At 29.6% G+C, this 21356-nt stretch overlaps 1 protein-coding gene and 2 pseudogenes across 1 annotated transcript; 1 reads left to right on the plus strand and 2 right to left on the minus strand.

The window, feature by feature from the left end:
• Positions 1–7021: 7021 nt before the first annotated feature.
• On the minus strand, positions 7022–16527 carry LOC114928968 (uncharacterized; annotated as a pseudogene).
• On the plus strand, positions 7879–9612 carry LOC146720146 (dynein light chain roadblock-type 2-like). The gene is made up of 4 exons (XM_085489013.1): positions 7879–7905; positions 8127–8282; positions 8399–8733; positions 8807–9612. Exons 3-4 carry the CDS (start codon positions 8676–8678, stop codon positions 9016–9018), a joined length of 270 nt encoding a protein of 89 aa, XP_085345139.1. The 5' UTR covers positions 7879–7905; positions 8127–8282; positions 8399–8675; the 3' UTR covers positions 9019–9612.
• Positions 16528–18164: 1637 nt separating the features above from the next.
• LOC146720147 (uncharacterized) lies at positions 18165–19555 on the minus strand (annotated as a pseudogene).
• Positions 19556–21356: the final 1801 nt, after the last annotated feature.

The raw sequence follows: 21356 nt of genomic DNA on the forward strand, positions 1-21356 counted from the left end.
TGTGCGGACAAAAATTATTGTTTAAAAAAATAAGAAATGTATTCCAAAAAAAATCAAAAAAAAAAAAAAGGTCACCCCATTTTAAAAAAAAGGGGGGGACCAAAATTTTAAACGATCTAATAAAAAATTATCACGAAAAGAACTGATATTTTTCACGGTGCCATTAAAATAAAACGTACGTAAAGTGTATATTACTAATTTAGAAATAAATATTAAAAAAAAAAGTAACGTATATTTTAAAAAAAAGGGGTGTTTTTTCCTTGAATAACATACAATACGAAAAAACTGATTAAAATTTATCAAGAAAAAAAAGGCGAATGTTTTTCTTATGCACAAAAATTTTTTTTTAAAGAGTTTTTTTAAAAAATTTTTATCCCCCCCCGTACAATAAAAATAATTGCTCGTAACCCAGAGTACCTTTTTTTAAAATGACCAAAAAAAAAATTTGGGGCCCCGCCCCAAAAAAACTATGATGTTCTCATGCCCCTTTAAAAAAAATGTCGAATTTTACGAAAAATTACACAACATTTAAAAATTTTCTGACAAAATTTTATCCCGAAAATACGGAAAACCCCAAATCGGAAGTTGAAAAAAAAATTTCCCCTAATTTTTTTAAAAAAATTTGGGAAAGGTTTTTTTAATTTTTATACAATTTTCAAACTTTTATTTCAATTATTTTTCTCCCACAAAATTTTTTTGAGGGGGGGGCCGCCATTTTTTTTTGGGGGTTTTAAAAAATTTTGGTACCTGGAATTCGGGGCAATTTTTTTTTTCCATTGTACCGGGCTATAAAATTTAAAAAAAAAATTTCCTATAAACATATTTTTTTTTGTGACTAAGAATAACATATCGTTTTTTTTCTAGAATAAAAAGTAATCATTTTCTTTTATTATGTTTTAATGTAAACCCTTTAAACCTTTTAATAAAATATAAAATTATTTTCAGGGGAAAATTATTCAAAAATTTAGAAAAAAACATTTTAAACGCTTTTAACATTTAACTGGGCCCCTTTAAAAATAACATATCAGTTATTTTTTGTGTTTTTTTTTTTATTGATCTTTTAAAAATTTTTGAGAAACCCTTTTTTTTAAAGGGGCCCCGACCTTTTTTTTTTTATGATTTTTTTTGGACCCCCTTAAACTTTAAAAAGGGTACAAAATTTTAAAAACATTTCAAAATTTTCAATATCACAAAATTTTATTTTTCGATTCTTTCACATAATTTTTTATAAAAAAAATTTTTTCAATACGTTCAAATAATTGAAAAAATTTTAATTGTTTAAAAAAATTTTTTTTTTGTTCCTTTTTTTTTTCCCTTATTTTTGGGTTTGTTTTTTTAAAAATTTCCCCGTCCCTTCCCTTTTTTTCCCCCTCCCCCAGGTTTTTTCTTGTTGTTTGTGGGGGGCCCTCCCCCCCCCTTCTCGTGAGCCCCCCCCCCTTTTTTTCTTGTTCCCTTTTTTTCCCCCCCCGGCACCCCTTTTTTTTTTGGATAATTTTTTTCTGGATGATACTTTTTGAATGTCTAACCCCCGGGTAAATTTAAAAAACTTTTTGCACTGGGTTTAATGCACGTTTAAAAGCAGCTTTAAAGCCCCAGGAACCGATATTTTTTTTTGGCGTTACGGCAACTTTTATACAGCGCTAGAACTTTGGATGTTTTAAGGGGGTTTTTTTAAAGGGCCCCCCCTTATACGCCCTTTTTTAAAATTCTTTTTAAAAGAACAATTTATTGCCCCTTGTCCCTTTTGGGGGCCATTTTTTTTTGGGAACACCCCCCATTAAAAAATACCATCCAAAATTTTTTTTTCAGCTCTCAACAACAGGTTAGTGACCCGATTCATTTTTCCCCTTTTCGTGAAATATAGCGTTTTTTGCGGGTTTTTTTTTTAAAAAATGGGAAAATTAAACTCGTCGGCAGGGCGGTAAAACCCTTTTTGGGGTTAAAATTTTTTAGAAGCCCCTTTTAAAAAAAGTAAAAAAATTTAACTGTATTACTACGACGGATAAGTTGATCGATACGGTTTTTTTCAACACGGTGCTCTTTCAAATTTTTTACAATTCCCTTTTTTTGTTTCCCTTTAGAAAATTCTACCAAAAAAAAACTTGTAGAGTGACACCTTTTTTCCCTTTTTTTAAAGTCAATGAAGGTTTTTTTAACAAAACGTTTTTCCCGCTTATTTTTCATTTTAAAAAACTTTTTATTTCACAACAGTTTTGGGTGCTTTTTAAAAATTTGATTTTTTTAAAAATCATTGATTCGGAATCTCGTTTTTGAGCCTAAAAAACCGAAAAAATCTTTTTTGTGTTCGTTCTTCGAAGCTTTTTTCCCCAGATCTTTAAAAACCCTTAATTTGAAAAATTTAAATTTCACCATACCCCGGGAATACATAAAACAATACATTCGTGCTTTTTTTTTTAAATTTTTTTGCCTAATAGACGAAAAAACGCCATTGGGAAATTACATACGTAACACGAAACAGCATCGTTATTGCAAAGACGCATATATTTTCCACGGTAACTATACTTTCTGGTTCCTCACAATCATAATTCTGCATATCATCAATGATATTAGAGATATCCCATCGACGATCGTACATTTTCACAACCTTTTTCTCGGACGGATTGATTTGTGGCAGTTCAGATTTGAATATAAATCTCAGTCGATTATATTCTACAATGGCTCTCGAGTTTGCTTTAAACTGATGCTGATTGAAATTTATCAAATGTAGGCCTTCCAATTTACTTACTCGTGACAAACCTACATAGGCTTGACCATCACTGAATACAGTCGTTCCTAAATCCATCATTGCATTGTTACATGTAATTCCTTCGATTATAAATAATTCGACATTCTTTAATTTGTCTCTCAAAGTTTTCAAGACCATGTCTGACAATTGCGTATATTTTGGTGTAGATTTCATGACTAACCAGTAATTGAAACATTCTATGGATTGTCAAGCCATCGATATTGAATGCTGCGATACCCGTGGGAGCAGATATGGGCAGTCGTTTTGTTCCAAATTTTTCTGATCCAATGTTTATAATCGTTTCAATTAGAAAACTTTTCCCTGTACCACCCTCTCCACTTACGTACAGTCGCAGAATCTGATTCTTATCTTGTAAACTTGGCATACTCCATCAAAGACTCTTTTTCTGGTCTTCGTTCAATTGCGACATCATTTGCGATAAAAATCAAATCGGGTCGTCAATCTTACCAAAATCTTCCAGATCTTTCAATCGCCGTCGTCAGCTTCTATCGGATTACAATCCAGTTCATCGTCATCGGATTTGGTCTCTGTCTGCTGTTTTTCAAATCATTTTCGCGCTTCTCGATTAATTCAGCAACGTTCTCAAAAGCTTTCTGGTATTTCTTCGAGCCTTTCGTGATTTTCATGCTTCGTTAAAACAGACTCTGAATTCTTAAAGGCATCCGTGTAAGTCTCGAATGTACCTTTGAGTTCACTCAAATCTCTCCATGGTTTGAACAGAAGAAGCAGCGAATAAAAGTATTTTCGGGCTCAATTTTTATATTAAATCGATAATGGTTAATTAAATAACCCTTTTTTCGTTTTCTTAAAAATAAACCCGATGCCAGTTTGTAACACTTAAATTCGTCATTATTTGACATCTGTTTCGTAATTTCCCAGAATCTGGCAAAATCGTACAAATTCAATGATTCTAATTCCTGAGGTCTATTTGGATAGTAATCATCGATGAGTGACAAACAGTAAATATTCGTAGAATTTTCATCGAGAGCTTAAATTTCATTAAATGTTTTAACTTTTCTATTTCTCACCTCATTAACATCGATCCATTTGACCATGGTATCATTATCCGTACCGTACAAGGGATTCCCTAATAGTGTATCCGCAGCTTCTAAAGCACCGCATTCTCTGTTATTTAATGAACGCATTGCAAAATTCCACAGTTTCGATGCCAAGGACTTATTCGAATCTATCACTTCAAAGTCTGTATTGCATTTTTTCCGACTTTGTCGTGTATTTTGTTAAATATGAGTTTAAAAACTCTGATTTTTCTCTAATAAATTGTATGTCCATATTTCCCTCCCAGGCTAATTTGATAGACGGATTATAATCATTTATAAACCTTTTCGACTCCTTGCGAGGAAGATCGTACAATCTGCTCTTACTGCGTAAATTTTTTCTACCGACTATCGAAGTGATAACGTCTCTTAAAACGAAATTCTCAGTAACTGGCCGAGGAAAATCGAACCGACACTTTCTGTATATATTAGTTTCCGTTTTTTTCGTACGCATGCAATACGAGTTATGTTTATGATTCTGATCACTTATTACCGCATCGTACAACATTGGCAAAACATTTTCATCTGGAATTTCACACGTTACGTATTTTTGAATAAACGTAGCAACTTCTTCATCCGGCGATTTTCCTAATACTGGAGCATCTTTTATCCAAATTATACAATGCATGTGCTGGATACTTCTACGTTGATATTCCAGTCACCAGAAGTAATGAATAACCTTTCCTATTGGATTATCGGACAAACAAATAAAATCAATCATGGCTTTGAATTTTATACACATGAATCTAGAAGTACTTACAAGATCGTATGCGATTAGTTCGCTTAACTTCTCTTTATCGGGATTCATATCTCGTAACTATTCACCCAAATCGGACCATTTCCATTCACTAGGACTCAAAGTCAAAAACCACGTCGCTGGACCGTAATGCAAAGTCATGCATTTTACATTATTGGACGGTTGTCGCCAAAATTGATCCGTATTTCTCAATTTTGCGAAAATACTCATTAAATTCGATTCTAATTGGTAACCTTTCAATTCGTTCAAGTATCTACCAGCAGTGTATCTCTCTCGTGGGTTAGTAACCATCATCGTATAATAGATACCACTTTTCAACTGTCGGTAGTTAGCATCATTGAGAAGGAAGAACAGATACTGCAGATTCAACCTGAATCTACTATGTTTCGACATCAATCGTGTTCTAATAAATAAATATTCCGGCAATGCAAAGTTTCTATCTTCTCGTTGTCCATTGACACCATCAGGATATAAATCAGGGAAACACATGACATCCAGATATTTATAACGATTATCCATTGGAAAATCTTCAATTTTCACCATTTGATAAAACTTCAATGCAGATTCGTTATCGATTCTTTTCGCGTGTATTGGGTATATTGTATACTGATCGTTAATATCCGAATGTTCAGTGATTTGTGTGAGAAAAGCCGTACGTTTTAAAACGGTTTGATCATTATTATTTTTGTTTTGCTGTACATTGTACAAATTCAATGCTGGTAATTCCTCAACCACCTCATTTATTTCGTCATTGTCGCTTTCCTCATCGACAATCCGATATTCTGTTTCCTGCAACTTATTCTTTAATTGATCATTAGATGACGCTGGAAGACGAATTTTTGAATAATGAGGATTATTTTCTTTCAACCATTGTAAAGCCTTATACATTTTATTAATATCTACCAAATTTTCCCAAACCACTTTAGATTTCTTGGGTATACCTCGAACGAGAATGTGCAACTCGTGATTCAAATTTATAGGATCTTCCGGAGGACATACCTTATCCAATGTTTCTTGTAAAGGCAGAGGCAAATGAAATGTTCTACCTTTGCCTAAACAGAGTTCGATTATATAAGTTTCTTGATTTAAAATGTGCTATATTTAAATCATTTAATTATTTTTTTCGTTTAAGTACAATTAACAGCAAAAACTGCATATACGTAGGTATGTATTTGACTCTACTGCCATTACTTGAAACAAATACATTATTCGATATTAACAAATTGGAACTCTGGAATTACGAGTAATTATTTTTCATTGTACAGACTAGGTTTAAATTTTTGACGACCTTCTTTTGAACATGGCTTGACCTTTTTATTTTTATGATTTTTTGGAGATAGGGTGAGAGAGGACGAATAAGGGTAAGAGAAGACGAGATAGGCGAAAGAGGGTGAAAGAGAACGAAAAAGGGTGAGAAAGGACGTACGAGAGTGAAAGAGGTGAGAGAGGGTGAAAGAGGACGAAAGAGGGTGAGAGAGGACGAAAGAGTGTGAAAGAGGTCGAAAGAGGATGAGAGAGGGCGAAAGAGGGTGAGAAAGAATGAAAGAGGGTGAGAGAAGACGAAAGAGAGTGAAAGATGGTGAAAGAGGACGAAAGAGGGTGAGAAAGAATGAAATAGGGTGAGAGAGGACGAAAGAGAGTGAAAGAGGACGAAAGAGGGTGAGAGGGAATGAAAGAGGGTGAAAGAAGACGAAACAGGGTGAAAGAGGGTGAGAGAGAATGAAAGAGGGTGAGGAGAGGACGAAAGAGGGTGTGAGAGAGAATGAAAGAGGGTGAAAGAGGACGAAAGAGGGTGAAAGAGGACGAAAGAGGGTGAGCGGGAATGAAAGAGGGTGAAAGAGGACGAAAGAGGACGAAAAAGGGTTAAAGAGGACGAAGGGGGTGAGAGGGAATGAAAGAGGGTGAAAGAGGATGAGAGAGAATGAAAGAGAGTGAAAGAGGACGAAAGAGGGGTGAGAGAGGGCGAAAGAGGGTGAAAGAGGGTGAGAGAGGACGAAAGAGGGTGAAAAAGGCGAAAGAGGGGTGGGAGTGGGTTGGGGTGGGGTGGGAGTGGAGGTGGGGGCGGATGTGGGAGGGAAAGGAGTGGGTGGAAGTTGAGGGAGGTGTGAGTGAAAGGTGAGAAGAAATTTATACGCGGACAGAGAAGAAGAAGAAGAAGACGACGTTTCTTAATTTTTCATGAAAAACGTCACTTTTTGACCGCTTGTATCTCCGGAACGGCTTGACCGATTTTATTTTTTTCTTGGCTCAAATTACTCGTGGCGATGCCGCCTTTCAGGTTATGTTACGTGCAATTCAAAATTTTTTATATTTTAGTAGTTCTACACCCCCAAAAAATGGACTTTGATGGTGCAGGATAAGGAGACTTGTAGTGTCTTTTAAGGTCTTTTAGGGTTTGAACATGGCCGGAGACACTACCGCGTCTCCTGATAAAGACAAACATTAAATATTTATCGGTGTTTGCTTTTGTAGGCGTTCTTTCGCGTGTGCTAGCCATATTTTTATGGGATTAGACATTTGTTCGTCTGTAGCATTCTTGTGTACTTTTCTTATTACACCTAAAAAAACATTTTAAAAAATAATTTTTTATTAATAACATTGAAGAGAAATATATTTTAGATTTAATTTAGAATAATTAAAATATAAAACTTTATAAAAAATCTTTAAAAATGTTCAACTTTTATATATTTCTTTTGCTTCATTAAATAAAATAAATAATATTAAATATTATTAAAATGATATTCGTATGTGAATAATATTATCTTTATTCAACTTATAAAATAATTTTAATTAATTTAACAGTAATACAAAAAATACAAGTAATATAAATTTATATTCATAAATACTTTCTATTATTTATCAAGAGACACGGTAGTGTCTCGCGACCAGTTAAGGGCGTAGCCGAGACACCGTGTATCTTAACGCGAGTCGGACATTTGAGTCTTTATAATATTTCGAATTCTCAATAACGGCTGAAGCAATCGAGTTTATACTAGACTTAATCGATAGATTGAGTTTGAATTATATAATAAAAGTGTCTTTATTTCTGCTCTACGTGATTTGTAAGCAGAGATATATAATTGCAAAGTCGAAATATGAAAAATTTCTTTTAAGAAACGTCCCCGTCATCATCATTATTATTATCATCATCGACCACGCAAACGTAGTAGTATCGTGCTACACGTATTCACACGTATACAACACATGCGCACACATATATCACACGTACACAACACATGAATAGATGCATGTATTGGAAATGTCCATCTCGCACGTTTTACAACAGACGGCGATAGTTGCCCTCCGCTACATTGACAGCGTGCGGGGTTGGATATTTTCAATTTTCAATTTCAATATTTACATTCAATTTTAATGTTATTATTTGCAAATTTATTGTCATAATAATTTATGTGCAAGTTTACAGTCTGTGATACAAAATCAGATATTTTGCTATTATTTCAATAATATTTCAATTATATAAATGCCTATGTATGAGTATGCATATATTTTTAATAATTTTCTTAATTAGCTTCTATATTTTTTTCAGTTGTACATCAAGCAGGTAGCATTATCAGCTCACTTGTGAGCATGGGTTGGGCAATGGCTAGTTATCATCGCAGCATTCGATTAGCTTAACAAGATAAATCTAATATCAGTGCTATAGGAACTATTTTACAATTTTTCTGGCATTTTCTTATTGCAGGTACATATATATCCAATAATTAATATACAAAATTAAATATTATTCATCACACACTTTGTATCAAAATAATATATTTTTTAAAATTTATTTAATCATTTTTATCATTGTGATTGTAGTGGCAAGGATCTTATTGCTCAGTGTCATTGCAAGCATCTGGCCTGTATATACCATAATATATTGCGTAATACATTGGCTAAGTATGACAATATAGATTTTGATAGATTCCCATGGAATATTGGAATTTTGTCGGACTTACAGTCATCCACCACATATGCAGCCTACAATTAAAGAACGCATTTATTCCATATGATTTGCTTCCGTTATTGGAATATTTAAAATAAAAATTTTATTAATAAATTTCGATGAAATAATTTATAAGAGGTTGAAGAAACTATGAAACAAATTCAGTCTCATAAAAGGGTAGTTGGAACAATAGTGGTGAATGCAGAAGGTATTACATGAGATCATTGACATGATTTACTTGTAGTTGTAAACAAAAATTTATAAAATTATATCTGTTTTAGGTATTCCTATAAAGTCAACATTAGATAATACGACAACAGTTCAATACGCAGGTTTGATAAGTCAATTGTCAGATAAAGCTCGTTCTGTCGTACGTGACTTGAATCCAACAAATGATTTAACTTTCTTGCGCATACGTAGCAAAAAACATACAATTATGATGGCACCAGATAAAGAATTCATATTAATAGTAGTACAAAATCCAGTTGATTGATATTTAAAAGAAACAAAAATATATTTCAAAGTTAAGATTTATTTCTTTGGTTGTTAATTTAATCTGTATGCTACATTGTGGATGTTAATATCTATTCAATTAAATAAAGAAAAATAAAAGAATAAAGCTTAAAAATTATACAAAATGCAGTATTTAATTACTAATTTAACAAATTATGAACTTTTAGAGTTTTTAAATAGTGCTTTCTTCTTTGGTAACAATATTATATTTTTAAGTTTGATAATTATGAAAATATGTATATATAGTAATTCATGGCATGTTTATTTTTGTATTTAATACAATTATAAATGTACATTTCTCATCAATAAAATATCACAGTATCTTTTTTATAATTTAATTTTAATATTGAGATTGTTTTTATTCAGTGGAAAAAAAATGTGTAGTTGGTCCCTATTAATTATACATACATATAAGAGTGTCGCACAAATAATTCTATGCAGTCTTTTTAAGATAATATAAAAATACTTATAAATATAATCAATTAAAATACATATAATCAAAATTGTATGTATTAAAATTCAATAGCATATAAAAAAGATTTTTTGAAATTATATATATATAATAAAAATCCAACATTTTATATATATATATATATATATATATATATATATATATATATAAATATATATTTATTTATTGTATATCATAAATATATATTTATTTATTTATATTTACCTATCTTTTTTTTATATATATGGTAGAAATACAATGTGAGTTATTTTATTTTGCAAAATTTTTGAAAGTTAAACTATACAATGAAATTATTTCATATAATACCGAGATTCTTTTCATAATAAAGATTAAGAGAGAGTTAGATTTTATCATAAGATTTATAAAAGTCATAAGATAAGGTTAATTGCATATTGTATAATTTATCTCTCATTTTTTAAAGTAAATAAATATCAAAGTTACATTGCTTGAACTGGTGCGTTTGAAGTATGTTGTCTTTTTGAGGGATGCAAGACAATATAGTACAAAAGCATTGCTGTAATTCCCAAGAAAAAGGAAATGATACAAATAATAAAGATTATATTAAAGTACTAAGCCTCTTTAACTGCAGGAGGACAAGCATATTGCCATAATAAATTTGCTGCAATATTTTCAAAAAAGCAGATAACATAGAAAGATAGATGTTTTCAAAATGTTTTGCTATCTACAGCATTGAGATATATAAAAATGTGCACTATGCCAATAACGGAAGCAAATAATATGGAATAAATGCGTTCTTTAATTGTAGGCTGCATATGTGGTGGATGACTGCAAGTCCGACAAAATTCCAATATTCCATGGGAATCTATCAAAATCCATATAGTCATACTTAGCCAATGTATTACACAATATATTATGGTATATACAGGCCAGATGCTTGCAATGACACTGAGCAATAAAATCCTTGCCACTACAATCACAATGATAAAAATGATTAAATAAATTTAAAATAAATTTTTAAAAATATATTATTTTGATACAAATTGTGTGATGAATAATATTTAATTGAGTATATTAATTATTGGATATATATGTACCTAAAATAAGAAAATGCCAGAAAAATTGAATTTGCTTATTTATTTTAAAGATGCTTATCATATACAAAAATGAATGATATAATCTCTAAAAACTCACCTTTAAAAAAAGGTAAAAAAAGGCGACCAGTTAAGGGCACACCATTAACAAAAATTATCCATTGCAAACCCATGTACAATAGAATTGTATGAAAAATTATCGATTATAAACCAATGTACAATCGTAACAAAAGTAATGAAATAAAAAAAAAATTGCGCCAAGTGAAAGTAGAAACTTGTACCAGTGGAAAATTAAAGTTGCAGACATATATAGAGTCGTATAATGAATCAATAAAAATTTAAATTTGCAAATGTAAAATTGTACCATAAAAAAACTTATCTTTTAAAAAAAAAGTTAAACAAGATGCCAAGTCCATGCGCCATGTGAAAAAGTGTTAAACAAAAAAGTATTTTTAAGTAAAAAAATCTATCAATTGACAAAAATTTATGTTCTAAAATTAATATCTCTACAAAAAGTAATGTCCAATTATTGCGCGAATAAATAAACATTTTTATAAAAAATTAAAATTTAAAAATAAGAGTTTTAACAAGGCTCTGTAATATAAATATAAATTTAACGTATAAGACGGGCAACAAGAGCCAAATCGCGGATGACAATGCGTTATCCTAACGAAACTAAATAATTTTTCGTTAGAATTAAATACCGGTGCACAAGGCACCAAATTTTAACTTGGACACGGCCAAGATTTTAAATATGAAATAATCTCATATTTTGAGATTTAATTTCAATATCCCTTTAACCCCCCTACGGAAAATAAATAAATGAATGCAAGAGAAAAATATAGATCCGAAAATCGCTGAATCGGGAATCGAACCCGAGACCTTTCGCTTGCCGGGCGACTGCTCTTCCAGCTGAGCTATTCAGATCCTTTCGATTCAATACTTTTCTCTGTTATATATATTAATGTTGGTAAACAAACGCATTTTTTAAGCCAGCGTGTATCAAATATAAGAGTTTTAACAAGGCTCTGTAATATAAATATAAATTTAACGTATAAGACGGGCAACAAGAGCCAAATCGCGGATGACAATGCGTTATCCTAACAAAACTAAATAATTTTTCGTTAGAATTAAATACCGGTGCACAAGGCACCAAATTTTAACTTGGACACGGCCAAGATTTTAAATATGAAATAATCTCATATTTTGAGATTTAATTTCAATATCCCTTTAACCCCCCTACGGAAAATAAATAAATGAATGCAAGAGAAAAATATAGATCCGAAAATCGCTGAATCGGGAATCGAACCCGAGAGTGTCCAAGTTAAAATTTGGTGCCTTGTGCACCGGTATTTAATTCTAACGAAAAATTATTTAGTTTCGTTAGGATAACGCATTGTCATCCGCGATTTGGCTCTTGTTGCCCGTCTTATACGTTAAATTTATAAAATTTAAAAACTTATGCAAATTTAAAATTAATATAAAATAAAAAGAAATAAAAAAATTTTAGTTAAAAAAACTGGGCGCGCTGCAATGAGTTTAAAAGTAACAATTTAATTTTAATATCATTAGTATATTATTTAGCAGCGCGCCCAGTTTTTTTAACTAAAATTTTTTTACTTCTTTTTATTTTATATTAATTTTAAATTTGCATAAGTTTTTAAATTTTAATTTTTTATAAAAATGTTTATTTATTCGCGCAATAATTGGACATTACTTTTTGTAGAGATATTAATTTTAGAACATAAATTTTTGTCAATTGATAGATTTTTTTACTTAAAAATACTTTTTTGTTTAACACTTTTTCACATGGTGCATGGACTTGGCATCTTGTTTATCTTTTTTTTTAAAAGATAAGTTTTTTTATGTTACAATTTTACATTTGCAAATTTAAATTTTTATTGATTCATTATACGACTCTATATATGTCTGCAACTTTAATTTTCCACTGGTACAAGTTTCTACTTTCACTTGGCGCAATTTTTTTTTTATTTCATTACTTTTGTTACGATTGTACATTGGTTTATAATCGATAATTTTTCATACAATTCTATTGTACATGGGTTTGCAATGGATAATTTTTGTTAATGGTGTGCCCTTAACTGGTCGCCTTTTTTTACCTTTTTTTAAAGATGAGTTTTTATTACTTACACATGATTATTTTGCAGATATTTAACTGCGAAAAAATTTCTTTTTTTTTTTTGCTCCATACCAACTGTATTGCACTGCTAATTCATTAGAAAACAATTTCTTCATTATCCGTAAAGAAGAAGTTTTTACATCTTGACTTGTCACATGAGTCAATTGTTTGATAAAATTATGAAAAGTTGCGTTATAAAAATTTTACAAAAGATTATATTTGTATAACAATGTATTAATGTGGAATATATTTGTAAAATATTTTTTAAAGTATTCTATATAAAATTACTTTGTACATTAATATAAAATTTATTCTAAGTAATTATTTGTTAAAATATGTAAAAAACGAAGCAGCAATACAGAGACTATACGCGGTTGGTAGTGCGTGAATTTCGTTGAAATTGAAGATTTTTACGAAACTTAATTTTATGTGCACACAAGGCACCGGTGTTTCTTAGATATACAAAGACTAAACGCAATTCGCGATCTCAATTTGAGATTCTAATGGACAAACGAAACTCGTTAGGTTTCGTTCGTTCGTTAGAATCTCGAATCGAGATCGCAAATCGCGTTTAGTTTTGGTATATCCAAGAAACACCGGTGCTCTGTGCACTTAAATTTTTTAACCTTATATACTAATTGTTTTATTTCATCTATTTTTTTTTAATTAATCGTACAATATATTTATTTTTTCTACTAAGCTGTTCTTTCTTTTTTTGAAAGACATTTTATAAAATTGAAATAATAAAAAATTAGACTTACCATCTGATTTCGATAAAGTGAGTCATTATTTAATTTTATCTCCACTGCCTGAAGATCATCTCGATTTTTAAACGGTAAATCTTGAAAAATATCCACAGTCTTTTCTTCCATGAAATTAGCAATTGAAAACTTCTCTAAAAGAAGTTTTTGATTCCTTTCAATAGAATTTATTTTTAATTCTAAGTTTATTAATTTTCTTATTACAAATCTTTGGAATTCTTTTTGAGATGCTGTAAAATACAATATTTAAAACAATTTATAAATATCTAGGAAAATAGGTTTTGTATACAGTTGCGCACGCACTCAGCATATATATATGTATATATGTATATGTATGTGTATTATATATATATATATATATATATATATATATATTGTATACACACACATATATATATATAAGATGATACGGTATTATATTATTTCCTTTGAAATCTTACAACTGTTTCAAATGTTTTTCCATATCTTTCATAATTTGTCGAGTGCACATACATAACTGAAGATTATAGTTTTAGTACCTTGATAATAATTCAAAGTTGATTTTGACAAAGTTGAGTTGGTATTGTTCCTCATTTGAATGACTTCTTCTCTTCTCCTTTTATCTCATCATTATCCTCATTTAGATTCGTTCCAGATAATTGTTCCGAGAGTATATCGGGCTCATCATTAACATCATCTTCATCATCTACATAATCTTCATCATTTACGTCATTATCTACATCATCTTTATCATTTGCATGTATCTTTTTAGATGTACTAGGTTTAGGTATATCTAAAAAAATTATTTTATTGCTATATTTAAATGTAATTTTAATATTGTAACCAAAAATATTATGTATTTAATTTAGTCATTTAATTCTTTATATTATATCTACAAATGTGTGTGTGCCATATAATATAAAATAATTTGATTTATTTAAATTATGCATTTATTATTATGTACATTATATGCTAGGTTTTTATATATTTAAAATTCCATTTATATCATATTAAATTACAGTTATATAATAGTATAAAAAAAGAAGAAAAATATAATAAAATGCATAATTTATATTTCTTGCTTCTTTACTTTGTAAACATATATATACCTTTTACATTGTAGTTGCAATCATATCTGTCCAATGTTGATTATGAGTTTTTATGTTTCATTGTTAATTCTAAACAAAAAAGTTAGTTTTCTTTATTGTTTTACATAATTAAAATTTGCAGCTTTAAACTAATATTTTATTATTATTAGAATTATGCACTTGTGGGCATTTTTTATAAACTCTCATAAGAGAGGTAGAGAAACTTTGTTTGACAAAGAGATTATCGGATCTCCGTGTTTTGTTTGTCGACCTCGTATCAGGTATTATTTATTTTCGAAAGCGTTCTGAACGATCCTTTGTCTATCAGAGAAACCGAAAACACATCTCTGCTCGATAAACGAAGGTAACACTGATTGGTCCGATATTTCGGGTGGGAAAGGTTTTAACGCCGGGTATATATATATGCCGACTTTTGGGAATCGTCAGAGGTTTTCTCCAGCTTGAACATCTTGAGTCAGATCTTCTCTTAAACATCCGAAAAGACTTCTTCTCTTTTTAACTCGGAACGGACGGCGAAATTGGAACTCCCAGCTCGGAAGGATTGAAATCGTTCACGGCACGACTTGAAGACGTATAAGTTTCGCAATAATAGTGTACATATACATGCTTAATGTTGGAATAAATATTCAGACTTGATCTATCCTGACTATACAATACAATCTCCCGATCCAGAAGATTATCCTTTCTAAAAAGAAAAGAAAAAACCCCATCACTCGCCTACACACTATTAATTATTAAAATTTTTTCAATATTATTCTTTTTCTTAATATTATTCTTCTGACTATTAATATAATTTTTTATGCTTTCACTTTTCTGTGACAATTTTGCCTTTTTCATTTTTTCAGAGGTATGTACAGGCCTAACAGGCATTTTTGGAAGCTGCAAAATAAATGAATTTTCGTCGCATTCATCATCACTATTTAATATAGAAGTTTCATCAAATTGCTTAGCAGCTCTATATTTTCTTGTTTTTTTTTTTAATACTTCCTCTTTGAGTACCAGAATTGATATCTGATAGTTCTTCAGCATCTTTTAATTTTCTTCTTGCTAATTCATAGTTTGCTGAAAAAAATAATATACATTTTGTTAATAATTGCTTCATTGTATTATTTAAAAATATCTATTAATATTATACAGGGTGTCTTAGTATAATTGTATCAATGCTTCAAGACGGATCAAGGTCATCATTTTTTGCAAAGTTCCAATTTTTGTCATTATGTTTCTTTGTAACAACCTTAAATTAAAATTTTATTAAAGTAAACTTCATCTGGAATTGACTGAAGAATATAATTATGTTAACCTTTTAACTCCACAAAGTTTGTGAAAAATCCGTTTTTTTCAATTGCTTATAACTCGAAAATTCTTGATTTCTCAACATTTTTGCTAGGAAATCATCTCCAAATTGGTTAGAGAATCCGCCTTTAAGCATTGCTAGGGTTATTCTGAGACACTCTATATATATTTATATATATTTTAATATTTATAGTGCATATTCATATTCAAAACGCGCTTTTTATCAATAAATAAGAGTATTTTATAGTTTTGAAATTTTATAATATAAATGTTAACGTGAACTATATGCTAATTACATACATTGCTATCAATAAAACCGCGTTCTGAATGATGGCAACTCTCTCTCTCTCTCTCTCTTTCTCTCTCTCTCTCTCTCTCTATTTCTCTTTCTCTCCACATGTTGTATGCAAGAAATTATATACATATATTTTAAAATCATTGCATATATATTAAAAAAAAGAATATGATGATTGCTTACTGTCTTTTGCATAGATTTTCCGAATTGGATGTTCTATCCATGTAGGTTCTGGGTTTTCCATAAATTTCACAGCCTTATAGTAACGCTTGTTGTTAGTGAAATTTGGCCAAACAGCCTTGTTTAAATTCGAATTCAACCAATTATTTGGAACAATTTGAAGCCCATCCTCAAATTCAACAACGGCATAAAATTTTTCTTGTGCCATTCTAATAATGTATTATATAAAACCATGGAGGAGTGGTAAAACTGCATATTTGTCATCTTGATATGGTAACTTTATATATTTTCTAATTACATCTTTTAATGGCCATGATTTCAATTCTGATTGTAAATGTACACAATAAATTCCAAGCATTGTAGATAAACAAGGAACTGTGAATAAGTCTTCCTTTTCCAAAAATGTCTTAATTTTTTGAATACAACGATCTCTCGGTCAAGTGGAAAGCTTGTAACAAATTGGTACAGGAAAGAAACGTGTTCGAACAGATATATAAATTTCTTTTCCAACCACCCTTTTAAATATAAAATGAACACAATCTTTAATCTTGTAGATCACGTGATTCTTTTATCTAATGACCAGTTTCACGACGAGAATATTAATATCGTGAAACAAATTTTGTTTAATAACTGCTTTCCTAAACATGTAATCGATCGTTGGGTTAAAAAAAGGATTAATTTTTTAAAACATAGAAAACATGAATGAATCGAGCGAAATATTGTTGATAATTCTCCTTTCATTTCACTACCTTATGTTAATAGCTTAGGCGATGTCAATCGAATTTTTAAAAATATCGGATTTAATGTTGTTCATAATGTTCCTAAAAAGCCGAATCATTTGATCACACTCGGCAAGGATAGACTGCCTACAGATAAAAAAACTGAAGTAGTTTACAAAATTAATTGTAGGGATTGCAACGTGTCATACATCGGACAAACAAAAAGACATCTGTGTACACGTGTAAAGGAACATTTCAGCAACATCAAAATGCATTCGAGTAATTTATTTGTTATCAGCAAACATAAAATTGAATTCGATCACGATTTTGACTGGACTTCACTTGTTATCTTGCATAGTGAAAAACACGTAAGAAAAAGAGAAATCGCTGAAATGTTCTTTATTAAGGGAAATAATAACGCTATTAATTTACAAAAGGATACTGACAATCTAAGTAATATCTACGACACAATAATAAAGGTCGTTTAGTCTCTAAGAGTCTTGACGTGTTGTCAAACCGACACTATGTTCGTTCTTGACATCTTAGAATTATAATTTTATTTTTAATTTTACAAGTAAGTCTCGCTTCTTTTTCTTTTTATCATTTTGTAATATTGTTAGTGAAGTAATTTTATTTTTTTTAATGTACTAATCTCGGTCTATGTATATCTAGATCACTTGATAAGGACTCAAAGAAGGGTCGAAACGTTGTGATTGAATAAATAATATTTGCTAGTACGGTCGAGAGAAGATTTTTACCTTTTTTAAATTCTCTCTGGCGATTCTCAAATATTTACGTTCTTATTTGATGATAATATTGTATGTGAGTTGATTTCTTTTTCAATACATCTCCGTATGACTTCTAAAGGTTTTTCTGATTTTCTAATTAATTTCTTTAATATTTGCATATGGTTTTCAAATTTGAAAGCACTAAAATTATCAAGTGAAATTTTTTAACATTGTCTACGAGATGCACGAGATTATAAACATTATGTGATATGTTCTGAACGCCATATAATTCTTCAAATGTTTTTATGAAAAAGAAAATCAAATCTTGCGCATAGTTTAAATATTTATGTAAATCTTTTGAAGACAAGATTCTGATAATCACGTGTAATGTTAGAAAATTAATATATCTTTTTCTTTAATATTGATTTGAATGCTGCTGGACCTGTATATAATAATATTAATCTGTATTCCGTAGCTTTCCATAATATTAAATAATCTAGCTTTTGTGGTTTTCTTGCGAATTCTATTGGTATTGATGGTTTTAATTGTGTTACCAAACGTACAGATATCTTCAACGGCTTTAAGTGGTAGTCAATAATGTAATTCTCCATGAAGCCATAGGTACATTAATTTACGCATAATTCCTAAACATACCAAGTGCATGTAATCCAACGGGACATTTGTGACAGGCTTGAAATGAGGTACTTCTAATAAGCTGCATGTAATATTAGGCTTGTGATAACTATCATCAATTTTTTGTATAAAGATCTAAGTGGTGCATTTGTCTCTGGAAAACATAATCGCCCTTTTATATAATCTCCTTCGGTTGTGCACTTGGTACAACTGGAATATCCCGCATGTCCTTTCACGCAGAGAACGAATGCTTTTGCTGGTGTGTCACATACTAAAGCTTCAATTCTACATTGTACGTTACGACCATTAAAGTAAATTCCATCTTCACACATTTCTTTAGCCTCATTAACAAAATCTTTAAAAAAATCGTTGACATCGGCTAATTTTTCATCTCCATAATAAATTCCAATTATAAAAACATTATCTTATGGAACAACCGAACCTAATAAGGGCCAAAATTGTTGTGTTGATGATTTCGCTAGTGGTAACCCATCAATATTTATAATAACTTTTACACAATTAATATCATTTTTCGTGGATGTCAATATATTAAATACAGAATTAAGTAACCCAAAATGGTAATATATTCCTGGGTTTACTATACGTATCTCTTGTTTTCTTGGCGTTTTTAGAAGTGATCGTGCATCAGTTTATAATTTCGAAAAACAAGAATGTTGTCTTAATCTTTTAAGTAATGCATTAAAAGCAGTATGTGATATCTGATGCTCTACGGCCCAGGCAGCAAAATCATTGTTAAAAATGTCTATTATATTTATATTATTGCTGTCTGTTGTATTTGTATTTACAAAGGTCACACAAGCTGTAGTAGAAGTACTTCCAGAAGCTTGTGATGATTTTGATTCATATTTGTTTAATTGTCTATGTCATTTCCAGATATATTATTCTTGTTCCAACTATTAGTATCATTTTGAGATGGAATTATCTTATTACATTTATTTATTGTATCTGATTTAAATGTGGACTTATTTTCCAAATATTTTGAGCACATATAATCATCACTATGTGATGAAGATAACGATATTGCAGTCGTACTTAGCAAATTATCACTTATAAGTTCTAATTCTTCTGTAGCTACTCTATTGAGAGGTCGTTTTGATATATAAAAAATATCTTTTCTCGGCCGTTTGCGATTCATTTCTGTTAAAATAGATTCTAAATGTTAATTGTTAAATAGATTATTAGCTTAATTATCATTTCATTTTGTTGTTTAAATTAATTACTTTATCTTATTTAATTTTTAATAATATTATTTGATTATTCAATATTATGTTTCATTATTATATATATCACATTATTGATATTGCGTTATTACAAAGATTATTACAAAGATAAAAGTATATGTAAATAATATACAGGGTGTTAAATTTTAAATTATATAATCGATTAACTTAAAAATAAATATTTTTGGGAAAAATGTTTTATACAAAAATTTTATAACTTTAAGGGAAACATAAGATGGTGTTATTTGACCTTGCATAGTTGTTTGAAGGTTACATGAAGATCACATTTAATATCCCAAATGGAACACTATTTTTCTTTGCATATTCTTGTAGCCTATCTCGAGAGCTTTCCAAAATACTAAAATAAAATACTTTTCATTAACTTTTCGAGTTATAAGGCTTCTAATTCTAACTTTTTTACATAAATTACAAAATATTGTATAAACCATTCAGTTTTCGAAAATCTTACCTTAATACTTTAATGCATAGAATAAGGAGACTAATTGATGTAAAAAAAACATGTAGTTGTCTTTAAAAAAATGATGAATTTGCATTAAGCCGTTACATAGTGTTTTCGAGATGGGCTACAAGAATATGAAAAAATGTTCTATTAAAAAATTGAAGATGACCTTCAAATCATTATCCAAGACAAACCAATGACACCATCTTATGTCTTCTTCGAAGTTACAAAAGTTTTGTTCGAAATATTTTTCCTGAAAATCTTTTATTTTCAAGATAATCGGCTGCATAATGTAAAATCAAATATCCTGTATACTTAATCAAATGATTAACTATTTACTTACTCAATATATCAATATGATTTTAACCAATTAATATATACATATGTTTTTTCAATTGAAGTATGTGTAAAATGACTTAATATGTGCAATACAAATGTAGAATGCTGGAGACACATAAAATATTTTGTTAATTTATACTTTTTAAATCATTAAATCTCTCTTTATAAGAGAGATATTTCTAAATCGGCATAAAATTATATATTTGTATATTTTTATATATACATATTCTACATATTTAAATCAATTAAGGAATTTGGTAATGTTTAGATTTAATGAGATTTCAAAGGTTTATAAATATAATATAATAATGAAAATAATTTCATATCTAAATCGAACATTCTACATATGTGCTACGTTGATATTGAAATACGATCAAAGGCGTGCCAAAATACAAATATATAATAATCATGAAAAATAAATCAAAGTAAAAAAAAAAGAAAGAAATATGATTATACTTATTTCTTACTGTGTGTTCCCGAGCTATGCGTAGAGAACAAACTTTTCTAGAATGATGCAGACTTTTTTAAAATAATGCAGATAAATAAAGCGATCCCCAATATATTAGTCCTCAATTCAATATTTTTTTTGTGACAATGCTGTAACAAAATAAAAATTACAAATAAGAAAAAGAAACTATAATTATAAATTATAAAATATAATACCTATTTCTTTGTCGCATTACTGTAAAGAACACACTACTGTTGTGTATATGAATATAAAGCTGCGATAATATTTTCTTGCAACGCTGTAACAAAATTAAAACTAAGAAAAAGAATTATATGAATATACACATATACAATATATATGATTTCTATTACTTTTATCACATTTTACTTTATTATATATTAGCTTCCTCTATCGTTTGATTGTATTATACTTTGATAAATGCATCAAAGACATATTTTGGTACATCATC

This window comes from Nylanderia fulva, unplaced genomic scaffold (genome assembly GCF_048542155.1).
Source record: "Nylanderia fulva isolate GAGA-0341 unplaced genomic scaffold, ASM4854215v1 Scaffold762, whole genome shotgun sequence".
Taxonomy (NCBI): Eukaryota; Metazoa; Arthropoda; class Insecta; order Hymenoptera; family Formicidae; genus Nylanderia; species Nylanderia fulva.

Excerpts from the sequence above, each read along its gene's own strand:
- LOC146720146 (XM_085489013.1), top strand. The coding sequence starts at position 8,676 with ATGAAACAAATTCAGTCTCATAAAAGGGTAGTTGGAACAATAGTGGTG. Across the intron at positions 8,734-8,806 it reads AATAGTGGTGAATGCAGAAG|GTATTCCTATAAAGTCAACA; the intron begins GTATTACATGAG and ends TATCTGTTTTAG.